The sequence below is a fragment of the Canis lupus genome, chromosome 29 (genome assembly GCF_048164855.1).
Source record: "Canis lupus baileyi chromosome 29, mCanLup2.hap1, whole genome shotgun sequence".
In the NCBI taxonomy this organism is placed as follows: Eukaryota; Metazoa; Chordata; class Mammalia; order Carnivora; family Canidae; genus Canis; species Canis lupus.
The window spans coordinates 17,887,247-17,908,256 of NC_132866.1; the positions used below are offsets into that span (position 1 = coordinate 17,887,247).

The 21,010-nt window shown below is 42.8% G+C and overlaps 1 protein-coding gene across 2 annotated transcripts; it reads right to left on the reverse strand.

Annotated features, from left to right (window-relative positions):
• Positions 1–388: 388 nt before the first annotated feature.
• TECTB (tectorin beta) lies at positions 389–19,512 on the reverse strand. Of its 2 annotated transcripts, none has more exons than XM_072804725.1 (11): positions 19,313–19,512; positions 18,993–19,157; positions 18,048–18,238; positions 16,624–16,766; positions 16,446–16,548; positions 10,570–10,673; positions 10,349–10,432; positions 6,306–6,468; positions 4,739–4,811; positions 3,308–3,340; positions 389–2,153 (listed from the first exon to the last, which is right to left on the reverse strand). In XM_072804725.1, the coding sequence occupies exons 2-11, from the start codon at positions 19,066–19,068 to the stop codon at positions 2,104–2,106; spliced, it is 1,020 nt and encodes a 339-aa protein (XP_072660826.1). In that variant the 5' UTR covers positions 19,069–19,157; positions 19,313–19,512; the 3' UTR covers positions 389–2,103. The 2 variants fall into 2 exon arrangements, with proteins under 2 accessions (XP_072660826.1, XP_072660827.1); XM_072804726.1 differs by having other exon boundaries at positions 16,446–16,518; positions 19,313–19,510.
• Positions 19,513–21,010: the final 1,498 nt, after the last annotated feature.

The window sequence follows — 21,010 nt, forward strand, 5'->3', positions numbered from 1 at the left end:
GAACTCTTTCCTCATTCTCACATATGTTTTATGTCTAGCACTCATGAGAATGTATAACAGAGACAGTTTTGAATGTGCTCTCTTAATTTTTTGATAGGGAAGTCAGAAGACATGAAGGGGCTTTAGCTCACTTGAGGTTGAAACACATTTGGTTGCTACCTGGTGGTAGATGTTAGGGTGTTGGAGACGGGGAGATCATGTGGATGGCTTTGCCTCCTTGCATCAGAAAGCGAATGCTGGAATTTTTGGAACATAAATGTAGTGTAGAATGATGGAAAGTCTGTGGTATGTGTGTAAGTCTAAGAAGTTCTAGTTGTAGAACCCCTCAGGAAGGTGTAGGAATTGGCTATTGATATGCTACATTAACACCGTGAGCTGTAGTCATAGGTTATTATTTTAAGGCATTTTATTTATTCCATAGTACCAGGTGGAAATACAAGATCATTAAACATTATGATAAAATAAAGCAAAACTAATATAATATTGTTTTACTCTGACATGCCAAAGATTTGATTATGGCTCTAAGTATGCTATTTAAGAGTTTTTGATTAGAACCACACAATATGTCTTCTGTCCTTCCTGATTATAAAAATTATATACAGGAAGAAGAGACCCCAGTTGGTTGGAGCTCCATCTTTGAGACCAGTTTAGACTACACTGAGTCATTTAAATCTAGTCTGTTGCTCCACAAAAATGTACTCCGTGTTTCCAGAAATTTGGGAACTAACTGAATTTCTGAGTTCCATAACACAGCTATAAAAGACCCATCGAACTACAGATCTCAAAACTCCTCAAATATATTAAACACAGAGATGCAAACTGATGTGTTTTCAACTTATAAGCCCACTAAGTAAGTCTGTACAAGACTAAGAAAAAAACGTAGAGCTCTGGCTTTTCCTATCACATTCTAACTTCTGGGGTCAACAGTGCATCCTCGAGCTGCCAGTTAACTGTCTAAGAGGATTGGTTCATTCAGTTTTTATTTTATTGACAATGTAAATCATTCATATCAGTGCATTCTGGATCACTGGGGTGGCAGTGTTACCAGGGTGTGGCACCATGGCCATTTTTGCAGTTGCGTTTCTGAGTCTTTTGGTAGGTTCCATTCTAACAATCAAGTTAAGGAGACAAAAACAAATATGTGCTTAACTGTTAGAGACTAAATGAGGTCAGACCATTATGCACAGATGAAAATTTCTTAGATCGAATAGAAAGAAAAATGGTGAGAGCATTGAACATTATAAGGTGTACAGTAGGATTGGGTTGACAAACTTCACGGGACCTGTCACAGATGTCGTGTGTCAGTAGCAGTTTCATTTAATCAATGCCACATTATGATCTTAAATTTATGTTAATGCGGATATTATTCTTTTGTAGCCTTATTACTACATAATCTGTAATTTTCTTTTGATTTTAGAAATCTATATCACCTATAAAATGAGTTAATATGTATATAATGTTTATACATATTTAAGAAACACTATAATAAAGACAAATTAGGTTAGCACTGGGGGCCTCTCAAGAATTGTTTTCCTTTATAATACTCAAGTTTGAGCAAAACTGTTATATTCCACTCTGATTCCCACATCATCATTTGAACGATGGGAACCCCTGCCTGGTAGCTAAGCCCTGGTTCTTAAATAAGCATTGCGCAACATCAATGACAAAGGCCCCCCTTGGCAAAGTTGGCTATTCCGGTGCATTCTGTACTTAGCACTGACTTTGTGGTTATGCCCTACATTCTCCTCAAAATGTTCAGCTGCGCTTGGTTGGGTGTGCTAGTCTTTTAAAATTAGAATAGCTTTCACAGGAGTCCACTGCAGCCCTGACTTGAGCATGGGGAAAGGAGACTCCACCAGCTGCAGGAGAAGAACTGCAGGATCTCAGAGCCACAGGAAGTCACAAGAGGAAGTGGGGCACCAAAGACCATCACTGAATTTCACAAAAATTATTGGAACACGTAATTGGCAAAGCACTGTTCTCTGCATCTCAACAGTAGGCTCTTCTGTTTGTTCTTGTTGGCAGCACGATACATGGGAGTTTGTCACAGACAGAGGAGATGATGTTGAGTGGAGGAGATGTCACCGCCTTTCTGGCGATCTCCTACAACACGACACAAATCCCCAGCATCACGATGAGGTGATAGAGGACATCTGTGAGTCAGACAGGAAAGCAGACAGAGAAAGTTTACATGGAGCAAGGACAGCACAACAAAGAGTTAACAAAACAGTCAACTCGGGCATTAAATAGATTCTCATAAAAATCTCATAAAATTCTCATTTTATATAAAATCAGTTTTGTTTATCTTTTGGGGTTTCGGGAGCTCGGTTTTGTCAGTGCAAGGAACCCAACAGATTAACCTAGGTTGTGGACCTCTGACAGATGGGAATCTGAATATGGGTAACACGGTGATGGCACATTTCACCTTAGGGCTTTTGCTGTAGAACTTCCTTTAGAAATGAGGATCTGGGATTAGAATTTTAAAAAGTTGGTTTACATGATTTCCTGTAACTGGGAGAGCAAAGTCTACATCAGTGAGTTTATTAATCAGTAGAACTGTCTTACCCCATCTCCTCACATAGTTGTTCTCCTCATCATTCAGCTGAGATCTTGGGTCTTAGCTGAAATGTTTCTTCCTCTGAGAGGCTTCCCTGGCTGCTATCTAAATCATTCCTCTACCCCCACTCCAACGTGTCACACTATGGGAAGCTTAGAGGCCTTGCCTATTTCTCTCTGCGGGAGCTCCACTGCCTAGAAGAGTAATTATGGCCAATCTTACTGGATGTTTGCTGCATGCAGGGCATTCTTTGGTGCCCTTCGTTGTAACATTTAGTCCATACAGCAGCCATGTATGTTAGGAGCAATGATTAGCCTAATTTCTTAGAGGAAACTGGGGAGTGGAAGGGTGAGTTCATTGCCCAAGGTCATTTAGTTAATGAGGGTCAGGGGCAGAGTCATAGCAGGGACTCAGAAATATTTGTTGAAAAAACACATCACTGAAAATCACATTCTCTAAATGCAGGAACCCAAGCAAATCTCCCTGGTGCTGCTTTCGTTGAGAGGTGGGACCCAATTCTGCTTCATCCAATTTATCCCCAGCCCCACCCTTCCTGCAGAGCTCAGGGGATGGCTGGAGAGACATCTGTCTGCCTCTGCCCCCCTCTGTCCCAATCAGGTGTGCTTTAAAGAGCAACTTTCAATTCCTAAAGGTTTTGCTGGGGCCAAAGCTAAGCTTCTTTGAAAACACATATCTACCTTTTAAAGGCATTGCCCCATGACACTTCCCAGAGGTGCCTCTTTTCCTTACCTGAGAAGCTATAGAGACTGGAGAATCCCCTGCCTGTAATAAGTAAAGAGAGAGAAAGCTGAAGGTTTAAGAAAAGATCATGGAAGAGCCTCAGATAAATGTTTCTAAAATACAAACCTGACCATATACTCCCTTAATTAAACCAACAGTTTCCCACTGCCTTTAGGGCAAAGTTTATAGCAGGGTTCACAAAATCTTCTTTGAAAGAAGAAGAAAACCATTTTCTCCTTGGCTTTCTAAGGCAGGGGTTGGTAAACTTTCTGGAAGGGACCAGATAGTAAATATTTCAGCTATGGGCCATATGGTCCCTATTGCAACTACTTGACATTGCCATTGTGGCGTGAAAGCATCTGGAGACAATATCTATATGAACACGTGTGGCTGGGTTCCAATAAAACTTTAGAGAAAGCTGAAATTTTCTTTCAAATCATTTTTCTGTGTCATAAAATATCATTCTTTTAGTTTTTTGGGAACCATATGAGAAGGTAAAAACTGTTCTTAGCTTGTAGGCCAGAAAACAGCAGGTGGAAGCCTGGATTGGGCCCCTGGTCATGGTTTAGCAACTCTCCTCTAAGATGTGCAGCTACTAAAGGCCCCAGCCGGGATCCCTGGGTGGTGCAGGGGTTTAGTGCCTGCCTTTGGCCCAGGGCCCAATCCTGGAGACCCGGGATCGAATTCCACGTCGGGCTTCCGGTGCATGGAGCCTGCTTCTCCCTCTATGTCTCTGCCTCTCTCTCTCTCTCTCTCTCTCTGTGTGACTATCATAAATAAATAAAAATTAAAAAAAAAAAATAAAGGCCCCAGCCTTCCCAGACCCTGCTCACCCTTCATGTCACACCACTCTTCAGGTCAGGCTTAAAGATGACCCCCACAGGTCTTCCCTAGGCCCCAGACTCGGGTGTATCACCTGGCCATGAACTCCCAATGCACCCTGCCTCCTCCACCACCACTGATAGTCATCTCCCTCTCTCCTGGCACTGAGCAGCTCTCTCCTTGCCAAATGATAAGTTCTTGAAGACAAGGGCCATGTGGGTCTCCTTGAATTTTGAAACCCCAGTGTCCAGCCCAGCCCAGGGCGGGCATGCTGAAGTTTGGTTGACTTGCTCGGGCTGTTCCCAGTACATCTCATTGTCTGTCATTATCCTGGACTGCATGCTCCGCCTGGAGGCTCAGCACTTCCTAATTCTTTGGGGGTGCTGGGGTTTAGGCTGCAGATTAGAAGAGTTTCAGGGTAGTCAGCAAACTTCAACTTCTTGGTTTGGCGTGTGCTATGGCGTCCCCGCCCCCCAGGTGGGAAGCCTTGAGTCGCAGGTGAGGGTAGTGTCTACAGGCACAACTGGTTTGGCAATTCAGTGAAAATGCTCAAAGCGGCTGTGCCTGTGGACGCAGCCCAGAGTGAACTCAACCTCTGGGGGAAACAGAGAAGCTTACTACGGAGGGAGAGCTCCACCACCAGGACGCCCCCTGTCTGGTCCCGCAGGAGGCGCTTCCGTTTGTCACAGGTCTGAGGAACCAGCAGCAGCAAAGGACAGGGGAGGGGAGGGGATGATGGGGGGGGGGGGGGTGGCAAGAGAAATGCACACAGGGGAGAAAAGAGAAAGACCACAGATTAAAAACAGGAATGCCACACTTGATAGAGTCAAAATTCCTCAGTCAACAGATCTTAGTTACCTTATTTGTCTGCTTGCTTGCTTATTTATTTATTTATTTATTTATTTATTTATTTATTTCCCAGAGTGGTATCTTCATCCCTTCTCTAACTTGGGAAAAGGACAAAGCTTTACCTTGTTACCTGCAGTGACTCTCATTGCAGTGGTTTGAGAGGTGGACACTTGGAAAATATGTTCTGGTTCACTTTATTTTCTTTTTAAAATGTAGTGCCAATAATTACCCTTTCATCAACTGTGAAATATCTCTCTGCTCCCTCCTCTTTATGGTGCTCCTATGTGACCATTTTCTGGCCAAAAAAAAAAAAAAAAATGGGTAGAACTAGAGATTATAATCTTTGTTCGATTGGTTACTACAGGCTATGTAAGCAGGTGTCCTTTTTCAGAAACACTGTGTTCCTTCTCACTGGGGTCTCCAAATACAGCAGGCAACAGTTTGCAATTTATCACTTTTAGGTCTAAGGAGGTGGTTCTCAAACCTGAGCATGCCTCAGAGTCACCTGGAGCAGCTGTTAAATCACAGATTTCTGGGCCTACACAGCGTTTCCAAATCAGGTGGTCTGGGGAGCCTGAGAATTTGCATCCCTAACAAGTTCACAGGTGATGCTGAAGCTGCCCCGACCACACTGTGGAACCACAGCCCTAAGGACCAGGTTCACACCTGGCTGCTACGGAAAACTGTCTCCCACCTGAACTCGTTATGCCTGTTGGTGGAGTCTGCAGCAGCTTCTCAGATGTGGAGGGGAAGCTGGTCCCTGGCCTGGGCTGCACTGAACATGGCTGTGAACTAGGGGCCCCACAGCCCGGCCCTTCCTCTCACAAAGTCAGTTCAGCATTAAGTGGTGTTGGGAATTTCTGCAGCATCTCTCTGGCTCATTTCAGGTCTCAGAAATGGACCCTTATGTTGCCCAGGCAAGAGCTAAAAATACCCACCTTTTGCCTTCCATCCAGCACCTATTGCTACCACTTAGGTTTTGAATTTTCCTTGCGCTTTTAACTTTTTCAAAGCATTTCCATGTCTGTTCTTGTGCTCATTTTACTTAATATGACTCTCTGAAAAGAGAAGGGCCATCATGACCTATCACCACTGTCTTTAAAGATGAGAAAACGAGGCTCCAGAGATTGTGACATATGCCAGACCATGTAGCTTGTTGGTGGCAGGGTGGACAGAGCCTGACTGTCTGCCCCTACACCTAGTGCCCTTTCTTCCAGAATGCCCTCAGCACGCACATATGCTGGTCTGGTGACAATTCCCAGCTAAAAATACAGCTTCTCAAATGCCCCCCCCGCCCACCTCAGGTCATATTCTCATTCTGGAGAGAGTGGCTCACCACTGGGCAGGAGAGCTTCTCGCTGTCACAGATGAATGTCTCACAGTGTAACCAAACCTTAGAGAGTTTGGGGATGTTCTGGAACCGGAAAGCATTGAATTGGAAGGTGGCCCTGTGGTCTTTCCCATTCTCATGTACGAGGACTGTTTCATCTGTGGGGCAGCTGGAGCAGACAGGGTGAGGGGAGAAAAAAATTAGCTCATGAACTCTAGCAAAACCTGAGGTAAATTCACAGAAAACAGCAACACTTCCCTGGGCTTCTATACAGCATGTTATCCTTACAAAGCACTTCGACTGGCAGCACCTTGCCTATCCTTATGATATGAGGTCAAGTTGAGGAGCTATGGGATGGGCGTGCTAGTCTTCACTCTATAGACAGGGGACCGTGGGGTGAAGGGGAGTGACTTATGAGAAGACGCACACCTGGTAAGTCACCATACCTCTGTCCCCAAAAAACAGAAATCCCTGAGAGATGAAGTTGTCTGAAAGACCAGGACATGGACCGACTCCCGTATATGTTCAAGATAAAGACACTGGTGCTGAGAACCGCATTTCCCGAAGTACTGCCAAAGCCACCTCAGCCAAGCCATATATAACATATTTCTCTGTGTACACTGTGAGAGTTTGCCACTGGGAGTTTGAATTTATGTTGTTATTTAAATTCTATATTATATAGTCACCTTTGTAAAAATTTGGTCATATTTTTAATACAGGCACAGGGCAAAAAATGACTGGAGGAATGCCCTCTAAATGCTAGTGCTGGCCATTATGGAGTGGTGCCATTATGGATGGTTTTTGCTTTCTTCTTATATCTCATATTTTTTCCCAAATTCTCTATAATGAAAATGTAGTATTTGGGAATTTCCAAAGTCCCAAAGGTAATCATTGATAATAAAAGCAAAAATAATGACACAGATGGGTGTTTGTCAAAGTCAATGGTTCTTGCCTAGGGACCATTTTGCCCCCCAGGAGACATTTGGTATTGTCACCATGACTAGTCAGGAGATGCTACTGACATGGAGTCAGTAGAGGCCAGGGATGCTACACATCATCACACAGCAATGCACAGGACAGCCCCCTGTCCCCAAAAAAGAATGATCCAGCCCTGAATAATGTCAACGGCATTGAGACTAAAACAAAACAAAACAAAACAAAACAAAAAACTTGGTTTAATCAAAATACTTTTTCATTTACCAAACATGTGCTAATTCTCTAGTTAAGTGCCAGACATTTGGCAGGGTGTTGGGACCTGACATGATCGTTCTGGGCAATGTACAGTAAGGCCCACATGAACTTGGGGATTGTTGTCTGCAGGTGACAAGGAAGACCAGAATCTGTCCCAAAGCTTAAGACCAGTGGACAGCACCACAGTGGACTCCAAAGTTGATGCCCCTCCCAGAGCATCTCTCTGACTCCATTGTCAATCCAACTCAGGGTACATATACCAGAGATCCCTCCAGCTATCTGAGAGCCTTTGAGATGTGCCCTCCTCCACACATTCCATCAGAACCAGACATTAGGGGGCAAATTAGAAGTTTAGGCCTGAAGGAATGTCAATTCTGTCAGTTAGTGATTAAAACAAGAAGTGAACAGTCTATCTTATATCTGGACCAGGGGTCAGAAGCCTGGCCACGTTTGTGGTGACTTCTGAGCAATGACAGAGCTGGAGGCATTTTCCAAGTTGTGAAACAAGACCTTGGAGGATCATTTGGTCAATAAACCTGAGATCCTTGTATGAACTCAAGATGTGAGTCCTTAAAATAGCTCCTTGCAGCTGGAGTGTCCAAGGCATGGTGTCAGCCAGTGGAAAACAATGTAAACAGAGCTTTGTTGGGGGTGGGGAGGAGGCAAGGCCTGGGCAGGCTTAGATGTCTTGGCTCCGCTGCCTCTTGTCACCAGCTGTGGCACCTGCCCCTCTGTGACAGACATCTTGGGATGGTGGAAGGCCCAAGGGTGGCCCTTACAACATCACCACAAGAGTCTTCTCCACATCAGATTAAAATTCCTAATAATATAACTCTTCTAACCTCTCCAGATACTCTTGAAAACTGGGTTTTCCTCCAAAAGGGCCCAGTGTGAACCAAAACTTCTGGGAGGTTATGGGAGTGGACTTCCTCATCCCTCCCCTTGGCACTGGTTTTTGTGTATCTCCAACCTCAAGGGGCCATTTTAGCTAGGCAGAAAGTGGAACTAGATGAGGGGATGAGGGCTTCTTTAATTTTGTTCTGCATAGACACAGGTTCTCAGGGTTTCTCCGGGAACCCTCTGATGGGGTAGGTTAACTGTGTGCCTGCATGTGTGACAAGCACCCTAGGTAATTCCTATGCACACTAGAGTCTGCAGACTGCCTGTATAGACCACCACAAAGCCACAAGCATTCCTTTTTCTGCCATCTTGTACATTTGCAGGTTGGAAGTACCAGAGCGATTTGCAGGGAGATGCTTCCATGGCATGGCCGAGACTTTGCCCGGTTGCAGCCATTGTTTGAGAGAGGTTCCCAATGCCTGATCATAATTTCAGGTCCCTGTAGGTCAAGAATTTATTTCACAATCTCCCTGAAGTCATTTGATCGCACCATTGTCAACAGACCCTAAATGAATCCTTCAGTGACAGGTGTGACATCCAAATTAAGCTACTATTTCTGCAGGAAGCTTTGCTAGGTTGTTTAGATGTGGTTCTGCTGACCTGTCCTATCTACATCGCTTAGTAAATAATGCTGCCTGAGTTTGAACCCCAGATCATCCATCCCCTGACCATCTCTGGACTTTGGGCAAGTTTCTGAACCTGTGTATCCCTTAGACTTTTCCTCTATAAGATAGTGCTTAGTATGCTACCTACTTTATAGGGGGTTTGATAACATTGAAAATAATATTTGTAAGGCCCCTACCTAGAACATGCTTGGTATGTTGCAAGTGCTATATAAGTGTTTGTTAAGTAAAAATAAATAGTTAAAGGTCCAAGTTGGCTCCACCTTTGTTATCTAATCATTTTTGTCCCTGGCCCCAATGTTTACTTAGCTGTGAAGGGTTCTGGCAGCAACATGGGCACACCGGTCTGTTTGGGGAACGGTCTCTTTCATATTTATAGTTCATTGTGTGGATGATGCCCACATCTCAGTCTAGCTCAAACTGTCCTCTGTTTTCCCAAGTTACAATTCTAAGTGTTTCTGGAAAATTGGTATCTTAAGCTCCACATGTCATCCCTGAATGCAAGGGGAACCCAACACACTTATCCAGAATCTTCTTCCCTACAACAAACAATTCCTCACCTTTACAACCCACTGATTTGTAAAGAAGCCACATATTTCTCAGGCTTCTTGCCCTGTTCTTCTCTCCACCCCATATCTGATTGGTTGCTAAATTTTGATGGTTTCTTCCTCCCATGGATGACCTTTCCATTTACTTGGCTGCATATCAGTTCAGGCCATGCCCTCTAATTTGGTCTTTCCACCTCTCATGTACTGCTTCTAAACCGTCCCATGGATGACTTCCAAAATCATCTTTCTTTTGTACAATCCCAATGCTTTCATCCTCTAGTCAAAAAATTTTAATAACTCCCAACTATCTCCTGGATTAGTAACAAAATCAATGATATTATTTAAATTGGTTGGATACTGATTAGGTACTACATGCTTAACTTTTTACGTGGATTATCTAATTTAGTCCTCATCAGGGTGCTGGTGACAGACTAATTGGATTTGAACCCACTTCTCCATAAATACGCATACACTAAGAATGTGACATTACTTAACCCCTTCTGTGCCTCAGTTTCCTCACCTAGAAAATAGAGAGGGTAGTAATGACTGTCTCTTGTAAGGCAAATGGGCTAATAATACATGATAAAGCTCTCAGAACTGCCCCTGGTACCCAGAAAGCACTATATAAATGTCTGCTTGTATCAGTACTCCATCTGGAAGCACAGAGGGTGTCACGGCATGACCCTAAGAGGCTTCATCTCTCCTTCCCAAGCTATCCCAAGCCAAAGTAGCCCCAGATCTGCCTGACCCCACTTCTCAGCACTGTGCTCTGGGGCACGGGACTTACCCCTTGTTGATGAGCTGCCACTGCAAGGGATACATGAAATCAGCTGATGGTGTGGCCCAACAGCTGTTCAAAACCACTTTAAACCTGGAAATGAAATAAAATGCATAACTTTGAGCCAGAGGGTTGTATGCCTAGAAACATCTGGTAATTAAAGCTTCTTGGCTAATCTTTTTCCCTTTTCTTTGGCTTTAAAAATATAAATATGGAGGAAATATACTTACCTAATGCTCAATCCTTTGGCTTCTACTCCTGCAAACAGATCTGAACCGATTTCAGATGTCTCCAGGACAAAGGGGGCTTCCTTCTTAGTGGAGAACTTGGCATTCTTTGGAAGGAAATTGACACTAGGCATTATGACCTCTCAGACTGAGCAGATGGGTGTGACAGGAGCAGATGAACTGGGGTGGGGTGGGGTGGGGCACAGGCACATGAGACCACAGTGAGACCCTCCAGGACTAGAGAAGCTATACCTCCTAGGATGCTGGTGCCATCTGAGAAGGGGTCAGGGAATCACATCTCTGGATTTGCTGGCCACAAGGAGACATATGCCGGTGAGGAACAAGATTTGGCTGACAGAAAAAAGGTGGAATCCAAGAATGCTGAAGCACTGAGCTTCACTTAATCACCCATGGAAATAGGGATAGAACATATACAACCTTGTTTTGCTCTTGCTCACCTCCACTATGTGCCTGAGGATATTCCAGCCTAGGTCAGAGGGCATATGATCTGATTCCAGTACAGTTAGCAACAATGGCAACAGCAGTAACCTACTGATCATCTACTATGTGTCAGGCGCTGCTCTCTGTTTGAGATAGTCTCTATGTCAGGATATCCTGTATATTGAGATACATCTGGGAACAAAGTAAATATCTCTGTCTCTAACCGCCTAACATTCCAGCAAGGGATGCAGACAATAGACATTAGGCAAGTAAATTATATAACATGTTAGAATAGAATGTAGTACACTATATAGAAAAACTGCAACAAATGTAGAGGGGAGTAGGGTAAATTGGAAGTGCAAGGATGGGTAAGCTGCAACTTTAAACACTGTAGCATTTAAGGAGGTTTCCTTGAGGTTGTGATACTTGAGCCAAGACTTGAGGGAAGCAAGGAAGCCTGTGCTTCTAGGCTGAGTACTGATACAAAGAAATGCTTCTACAGCACATGCAGGCATCTCTGGAAGAATGCTCCAGCCAAAGCAAAGCACTGGGTGACAATATAGCTGGCAAGACAGCAAGAGGGTCGATATGCTGGAGCATGAGTAAGCAAAGGGGTGGGGGAAGGTAGGAAGTGAGAGGGGTAGGTAGTGAAGTGAGACAGGCTATGGGGATGGATCCAGAAGACTGTGGTTGCAACTCCAAGTACAGTAGGGAGTCATGACCACAATTTGAGCACAGAAACAGCAGCCTTTGGTCACAGATGTGGTGTGTGTGATCTTCACTTGGCCTCTTCATTAGGCAGTTGTGGGTGAGTTATTAAAAAATAGTATGTCAGTTGACTTACCCAAAGGAGGCTGATACCCATTCATTTAGTTTCATTCAACTTTAGTAACATCCTTTAGCTACTCTGTGAGTTTAGCCTCTGGAGACAAAAGCATCATGACAGAAGGACAAGGTTCCTAGGCTAATCCTAGTTCCCACACTAAATTATGGGCAAGTCAGACTTTTAGGCCTCAGTTTCCCCTTCTGAAAAATGTGAGTGACCTTTGCCTTCATCAGCCTTGGAGAAATGTTTTTATGATGGTGACTTTATGTAATAGATGCATAAGGCTTAAACCAGGATATTAGTTAAAAGATTGAGTTTCATGGACTTAGAGATTTGCAAAACTGCAATGAGTAAACAGTGTCAGCAAGGATATCTAGTTACAATGGACTTTAGCCCCCTAACGGGGTCCAATTCAGGGCATTTGCTGAGAGGCCTCAGAATTATCTTGTAGGGGCTCTCACATTTATTTTCCGTGATTGTAGGTCCAGCTGGGGTTCCAAGTAAATTACTCAGAAGTCAGTTCTTTTATTCCTGTCTGCCAACCCCCTGCACCACTTCAATAGTTGGAATAATTGAACACTAATGTTCTTAATCATAAGTGATTTACTAGCTTACTATGCATTTGAAGCAGCGGATTTACAATGGTTGTTAGTGTTAATTATTTTCCGAGATTTGTCATATTTCAAGAGACTGTTTACAAATGTGAGACCTAACCTGGGGACCACAATGCAGTCCCCAGCTTATCTGCAGGTACATTTCCCAGCCCCATCTCCCAGGGACCAGCCAATGGGGTACCAGAATATTGGAATAATGCCTGTATTTGCAGAAGAGCTAGTATGATTCTGTTACAAAGTAGAGAAGAGAATCTGCACCATTAATTCCATTTCTGAAACAAAATACTTTGTTGGTCAATTTCTCCACTTCTCAGCTTATAGCTAAGGCAATTCTCAGCATGATTTCCTCCTACTTTCTTTATAACATAAGTTAGAGATCTGTTTCCAGATAACTTCATCCTATAATACCTAGACCATTTGTTTTGGCATTCCTGGAAACATAGAGACAGCACATAAACTACTCATTTGTGGAACAAGATGGAAGAACATAGGGCTTGAAAAATCAAGCCTTCTAGTCCCTTCGCTTGATGGAAAGATTGAGTCACAATAGTCCATTGACACAGTTAGGATGGGTACATCTGCTTAATAGCAGTTCACGTGGGCAAGATCTGGGGGCTGGTGTTGCTCACAAGCTCAATGCGAAATAGAAATGAAAGAAAATTGCACAAAGCTAATATTATTCCACATGTTCCCAGAATCTTTCAGAAATAAGAAGGTCACCCCTGACCCACTGTGGCCCACAGAGATCTGAAAAGACCTACAATATAATATTTCAATTCTGGGCTCTGCATTTTAGCAGGGTCAGTGGCCAACTGGATCGTTCTCAGAGGGAAGGGTAGGATGATGGAGCACCAATGGTGGGGTGATGTTGGAGAAGATAAGCTTGAGATAGGTGAAGGGCCATCAACAACACTATGACTCAGTATTATTTCAGAAGACAGACCATGACCAAAGGGATATCAGATTTCACATGCTGATCTAAAATGGGAAGGGCTCACTTTCCCTTTTCCTTTGGTAAGGAGCCTACCCTCTAGCGATCTTATAGAAGGGCTTTGGACTTTGGGTGGAAGGTCAAGGTTGATCACCTCTGAAGATTGTTCTGACTTTGGAAGTCTATGAATTTGGCCTCTATTGTTTGCATTTGTTCCATCCCAAGCCTTTTCCTTGGTCTTGGTTTAACTGAGAATGGCTAACACTATTTCGATTGTATAAAAGTTAACCTAATCCCATACTGATGTTGATGGTACAAAGGTAACAACCATACAAAGGTAACAACCCTATAAAGGTAACTGGTGGTGCTAGGAGCTCTCAGAGTTTTCATTTTAAATGGAGTCAAAGGCTGTGATCATGAGTTTGGCTACTTTCACAGGCACTTACCTTGTGCCAGGTAGTATGCTAAGTGCTTTATAAAAATAATTTTATTGGGATTCCTGGGTAGCTCAGCAGTTGAATGTCTGCCTTCGGCTCAGAGCGTGATCCTGAGTCTGGGGATCGAGTCCTGCATCAGGCTCCCTGGGAAGAACTTCTCCCTCTGCCTATGTCTCTGCCTCTCTCTCTCTCTGTCTCTCATGAATAAATAAATAAAATATTTTTTAAAAAATAATAATAATTTTATTTAATCCTCCTAATAAATGTATGGGGCAAGTGCTATTATTATTTTTATTTAACAAATGAATACATGAAGGCTCAAGGAGGTTAACTGCCTTACTGAATGTCACACAACTAGTAAATGGTAAAACTAGACCTTAAACCAGTGGGCCAATGGCAGACTATTTTCTTAAGCACACTGATATTCTACAAGCTGACTCCCTTCCTTTATTTTGGATTGGGGACCAAAATGACTTTTCGCCAGGAACACCAACTATGGGCTATTGGCAGGAGTGAGTGAGAGGGGGATAGACAGAGAAGAGAGGAAGCATGTTGAGTAGAACTGGTGGCTTTGGAGCCCAGCATTCGGAGCTCTTGGAATCCTAAGCAATTAGCCGTGCATTGATTCTTTTGTGCAATCTAGGGCACAGCTCTGTCTCTGGTAATTTGATGGAAATGTATGCAGGGGGCAGCTGTTGCTTCAGAAACACACAAGAATGCCCTCAGAGCGGAAGGAGGGAGGAGAAGAAAAATACCAGTCTCATGGGTCAGGCATAGGAAACCAAGCCCATGGTAAGAATATTGATCAGTATAAATGTTTCTGTTGCAACAGCAGACCCCCTTTTTGTTGAGGTCATTGGTCCTGTAAAGGTCTTGATGGGCCCCAGGGGACGCCTTAGCCTCTTTCTAGAACAGTTCAAGGAAGTGTCCTGTTAAGTCTGTCTATCCAGCCCAGAGGATGGTGTGGGTGATGATGAAGCTATACTTCTTTTTTTACTTCTTAAAAAATTTCTTTTCCAATTCTAAGATTTGATATTTATGTCTGAACTTAGCCCAACATGGCTGATGATGGGTGATGATTTTTGATAATCCTGTTACAAGCTGTCATAAATCAGCATAAGATCATATCTATAATTTTATCTGGTTAAAATAACAATCATGCACATCTGGACGAGGACTCAGTAGTAAAGACAGCCCATCACCATGATGTCCCCTGAGACTGTTGTTGATAAGTGAGCCTGTTTTTCTCTCTGGATAGCCTTCATCAGTTACTGCAATGATGTTGCCATCTTTTAATCCCCCTGCTGGTCCACACTGCATTAACCCTCCTGATTATAGGCCCAGGGCCTATACGGGATTCCTTTTCTCTGGACTTAACCATTACTGGTGTGTGGTCAGCAGCAGATCTAGGTTCTTTGGGACCTTAAAGCTTCTATAATTTATAGAGTTCTTTTTCATGAAGAGAGTAAAAATTTTGAATATGAAATTAGACACAGGGCCTTAAATGAGGCCAGCGCGAGATAGAGGTCATGAAACCTCAGCTCCATCCCCTTCTCCCCTTCATTGGAAGTAAGCATCAGAGAGCAGAGCTGAGAGATCTGTATGCTAGACTGGGCACTGCTTCACACTACCTGTGGAATCATGGGCACATCATTTCCTCCTTCTGGGCTGCAGATCTTTGTCTGTAAATGGACCAGGTGACTCTAAGATCCCTTTTAGAGGATCTCTCACCTTCTGAATTGGTAACTTCTAGGCAGTGGGTTGGTAGCTTCTAGGCAGCGGATAAAGCAAGTTCAGAGTTCAAGGTCAGTGGAGTTCCAGGTAATATAGTCGTTTCCTTTGTGAAATGAATGGGCTGGACATGATGGCTTGTAAGGATATCTCCCAGTTCTAATGTTCTATGTAAAAGTTTCTATTTCTGCCTGCATCTTCCTCCAACCAACTGGAGTGTCACTATAAGTATGCCTCTCATCGGAAGCTGCAGGTTTAAAAAACAAAACACCCCTTCCAAACAGAAGGGCAGCTGGGCTAATGGCTGTTGCACATTTAGTTTTATTTTGAGAAATCAAAGTGTGCTTTTAACTTCAATGTCAATAGAAGCAGCATGCCCAAATTAGACCAAGAGGAAGCCCACTCTCTGAATGGCTTTGGATACCAAAGAACTAAGGAGCAGAGGGCAACCCCGACCTCTCTCCTTAGCTCTGTCCCAGGTAGGAAAGTCATAACTCTGTGCCAAATGCTTTAGCAGGAGCTAGACTCTAATATCAATCTCTGGAATGGGTTGCAGTGGAAACTTAATCTGGCTTAAGAGTTAGATGTTGTCTGTCTTATCGCCTATTGACCTTCTACAACTCACAGGATTGCTCTCTCCTCAGTTTTCTTATAAAATGGGCACATAGGCATTACATCTCTGTGGCACCTTTTTTGGCTCCTCTGTCCAGTCTATGAATCTACCTTTCTGTGGCATCTAGTCCTTGAAGAGGGGTACAAGTAGACCAAAGCTGATGTCTTCATTTGAATTCAAGAATGGGGTTCTGCATAGAGATTAGGGAAGAGCAAATCCTGAGGAAGCATCCCATTATCTCCTGAACAGGCCACAGGGCACTAATGAGAACCCAGAGACCACTTACAGTGTAGAAGTTGAGAGACAATTGGCTTTCGAATGTGCCCATGCTCCCGTTCTTCACATGAACAGTGGCCACTCTGGAAAGGGGAGAGAATTTTGCATAAGGACTGAAACATACCTGATTGTCAGGGACTGCAGGTCACACGCAAGGCAGCCAGCCCTCTACGCTCAGAGCCACTTACCTTTGGTCAAAGGCAGCCTGATTTACCAAGTAGGTGGAGTGGTAGGTGCAGGAGAAGGAGTAGTTCACAGGCTGGTTCTTTACTATCACTGTGCTGTCATTGGAAACGATGTGGCTGTAGAAGTGGTAGATAGGAGGCTTGTACTGGAGAAAGAGGGAAGGCAGTTAGGGTGGCCTTGGACCCCATGATGAGAATGAGTTGGCTGGGAAAAGTGATCTAAGATGGTCAGACCTATGGGAAGGTGTCAGTGGTGAGCTGAGAATTTCTGCAGAGTTCTTGACTAACCAAAAAGTTCAACTAAGATTATTTAGAATAATCTAGGTCAAAGATTGTACACTTACAAGAAATCCATATACGCATTCGGCTTCTGGCCAAAAGAAGTGGCTAAAGGATCTCTGTGTCCCAGTATCAACTTGTTAATCCATTTCTCCCATCCAAGTAATCTTACATGAATGCCTTCACCCATCTCCTGTTTCTAGAACATTACATCATTATTTGCTTTTTCCCTTTTCCAATAATGAGCAGTATTTCTGTGACTTTTTTCCTCTGGCTTGTTGAACTCTAAGATTTCAGAATACTGGAATTGGAAGGGATCTCAAACATCTGTGTGAGAGGTGACCTGCCTAAGACCACACAGATGATTTCTAGTTCCCTCTTCCAGGAGACTCAAACACATGATGATTTTGTTAATCATGTCCATGAGTCTCTAAATCACAGTCCTTGTGGGGACTTTAGGAAGAGGAAGTGACCCTGGGGAGCTCTTTGTTTTCATTTTATGAGACCCCGTTTATGTCTAGTTTTTTGCAGTCAAGGTAATAGGAATACTAGGGGTGAGCAGCAGAGCAGCCTCCCTTCGTGACTACACCCCTACTGGTTTTGTGGCTCCCAGCTTGTGACTTTACTGGGAGGTCTCCTATGTCTCCTCTGTCATACAAGGACATTCGGCAAGAGGTTGCATGTGGTTCCTTTCAATTCTGATTATCTGTCCCAGGTACTTCACGAGACCCAATTATGAATTGTATTATACTTTGGTTACTCCTTTAAAATGCCTTTCCAACTACTTCAAAGTCTTGGTCAGAAGAAGTCCCACCATCTAACCTGGAAGGATGGCAGCTTGTGAGCCCAAGCTCAGAACTCAAAGCAAGATGGAGATGGGAAATGTATGTTGTTTACTCATGGAAGGTGGCCTAGTTCGCTCAGGCACAAAATTAGGAGAATATAATTCAAATCCAAAGAGTCGCTTAAACAAGGCAGATGAGAAGAAATTAAATAACACTAACATCCCAGGACATAAAAGTGAGGATTGGCTTTTAAAAGGAAATTGGTGAATTCTGAATCCTTTTTAAGGGCGGGCCATAGATGTCTTATTTTTGGGGCCCAGTTGGGTAATCTTAGCAACTCCTCATTGGGTGGCCTGGACTTACCTCAGACTGGGTTCCACAATAGGACTTGTTTTTAGGTGACAAATCTGGTATCACAAACTGATAGTAACCTCCTTCGTGGACACCATTGTAACACAGCCCACCGAGTGCCAGCTGATGAACTTCCCAGCCATAGGGACACTCGGGGATTTTGGTGATGATGGTTTTGGGATAACAAAACACAAGAATGACATCTAGAAAGAGGATACACAGGGTTTGAAATCAGATATGAAAATCATATTAATCTTCATAGAGAACAGTGGGTTCTAGGCACACCTGAACATGAAAAGCAGTTGATTAAAAATACTTTCCTCACTATTCTTCATGACTGTGGTGAATGTTTTCCCTAAACCTCAGTCACTGAAGCTCTGCCTTTACAGTGTCTGTTACATTTTTGTGATATCTTCTCCATACTTAATATGTACTCAAGACTGGTCTACTTTTAGGCTTTCATCTATTTTCAGGGATATATCTGTGAAGCCAGATTGAATGGATTAGAAATATATTTCAATTTAGAAATATATACAAATTTGCATGCCCATGAAAGTGAGCACATCATTTAAAATTTTTAAAAATGTCCATTTCATATGTAACACTGTGAAACCTAATTTATGGCACAGGACAAAAATTCGGTAGGTCAAATAGGAAATAGATTATGTATTTATGAAATTATAATACATTATTATTTATTGATTGAAAATAAATATTTTTATATCTATTTATGTATCTATCCATTCATCTATCTAGGATTTTCTAATTTTAAAAAAGTCTAAGTTTATCCACTACACTGTTATTTCCTACGGAAAAGTCTGGCTGGGCCTGGAGGCTTCACTGGGTCTATGTGGCTACAATACTGCATTTTGATGAAAAGAGAAACAGAGCTCTGAGCTTTGCAAAGAGTCTTAGGAAACTTCCCTTTCCAGGAAGATGGGCTAGCCCAGGGCATACCTGCTTTATTCGGAGTGCAAGATCTCGCAGAGGCTTCCGCGAAGACAGCCAACAGGACAAAGGCCCTCATCACCATCGCTTCTCAGAACCCTCTCTTTGCCAGGTGGCCAAACCAAGCTGGCCAAAGGTTCACAGTCCTGCCAGAGAGCCCGAGCCTCGATCATTCTAGGTCAGAAACATGAGCGAAAAGTTAAAATCAAGATGAAAACAAAGCAGCACACACAGTCTTGGGGGAAAATTTTCCAAGGAGATCAATAATTCTGTCCCTCTTTCTTAATGGTTCCTTGTCTGTGCTGAGAGGCAAAAAGTGGGGCTCCTACCACTGGGAACGTCAATGACACATGCGGTTGCTCACGTTCCCGAATGTTTCATTCTCTCTGGACCGTAGAGGCTGCCTCCCAGATGCTCCCCAAATCTCCGACCTCAGTCCTCGCTCGACTTTATATCAGCTGAGGGTGTAAAAGAAACCGGCTCCAGATAAATCACAATGAACATGCATTATCCACTGTGGGGGGAAATAAAGGGAAACCTTGCACAATAATCCAATGGGAAGCTCAAGTTCAGCCACTTGAATCTAATTTCTTTTACTTCACAGAGTTGGAAAAAACCTTTTTTTTTTTTAACTGCTTCAACCAGGATTGGAATAAAAAGTTGAATCTTCCCCCCAAACAAAAAATAACTCTGATTGGAGGCAAACTAATTTCTGCATGGCTCCAGGGGACAGTTTTCTTTCTTTATGTCTTACTTTCTTTGCTTTATTTCTTGTGTTCTTATCTTTATATGGAGGCTATCTAAACTTTAAAGAAGACCGACGTTCAACAGTGTTACACCTCCTACTCAAACAAAAAAGGTTGTTTGTGTCAATATAAACATGGTAAGGGGGTCCCCTCTAATATTTTTTAATAAACTCCGAACTAGAATGTCATCCTGGCATTTCTCTAGAACTTCATCCTGAAATATAACCTCTTATTTTAGATCTCCAGGCTTTTGAAGTTTTATTCGTCTCCCAGAGCAGTGATATTGGAAGAGGGAATTTAAAAAGGTAATCTTATGATTCAATTCTTAGTCAACAAACCAGATCCCACTGAAAACAACAAATAAAATCCTGCTTGTGTGAAGCTTCTGAATATATTGCATGAGATTCTTCAGCACCCAGAAATTTAAGATTGAAAAATCAGGATTTGTTTTAGTTTTTGTTTTTAGAGGAAACAGACTCTTTCATCAATCAATGGAAGCCACTACATAAAGCCCTTTAAGAGACAGTTATAAAAAGCACAAAAAAAAAAAAAAAATGCCCTGCTTGGCAGGGCTTTATAATGTAGCTGAGAAGTTAAGTCACCAATACACAATGACTCAGAGTTGGAATACTGGGTTAAATCATTGTTTTGCTACTTACCACATTTCCTTAGTTTGAAGATACCCATCCCTCCCTCCAAGAGCACATAATTTAATGTTTGGAAACACTGGGATGTGTTCTATAAGCAATGTGCATACACAACACAATAGTTTCTTTATTTCCAAAAACCTACTGTTAAGTTGGTGGTATGTCTTACAATGATGGTGTCAAGAAAATGAGGAAGTAGCCATGTGGCAAGTCATTAAAAATTTCTGTAACTCACTTTCCTTCCCTCTAAATGAATGCCATAGCCCTGGGTTTAGCTTACAGAGTGCGAGAGCAACGAAATGAAGGCTCTTATAAGCTATGAAGTAGACAATAAATAATAGATTACATGGACATACAATTAACAATTGCATGCAAATGTCTATGTCCCTGAGTTGGTTTTTTTGTTCCCCTCAAAAAAAGGTAACATAACATGTTGTATCTAGTTTCATGTAACAGGAGGCATATCTATATTATATAACAGACATGCATGTATTTTATGGATAAAGACCAAATGGGCTGAAGAGAGGAGGGGGATGGTGCATATTACTTTTTTTAATTCATACACTTGGATCAAGTTTCATGTGACCTGGAAACACCAGCATGTTTATACTCATCTCCACAGTTCATTATAGGC

What these genes read in the sequence shown, in the direction of transcription:
- TECTB (XM_072804725.1), bottom strand. Translation starts at nt 19,068, where the DNA reads ATGGTGATGAGGGCCTTTGTCCTGTTGGCTGTCTTCGCGGAAGCCTCT. An exon ending in TTGCACTCCGAATAAAGCAG is followed by an intron (nt 18,239 to 18,992) that starts GTATGCCCTGGG and finishes TCCTCTTTCTAG; the next exon opens with ATGTCATTCTTGTGTTTTGT. An exon ending in GCCAAAGGATTGAGCATTAG is followed by an intron (nt 10,433 to 10,569) that starts GTAAGTATATTT and finishes TTTCATTTCCAG; the next exon opens with GTTTAAAGTGGTTTTGAACA.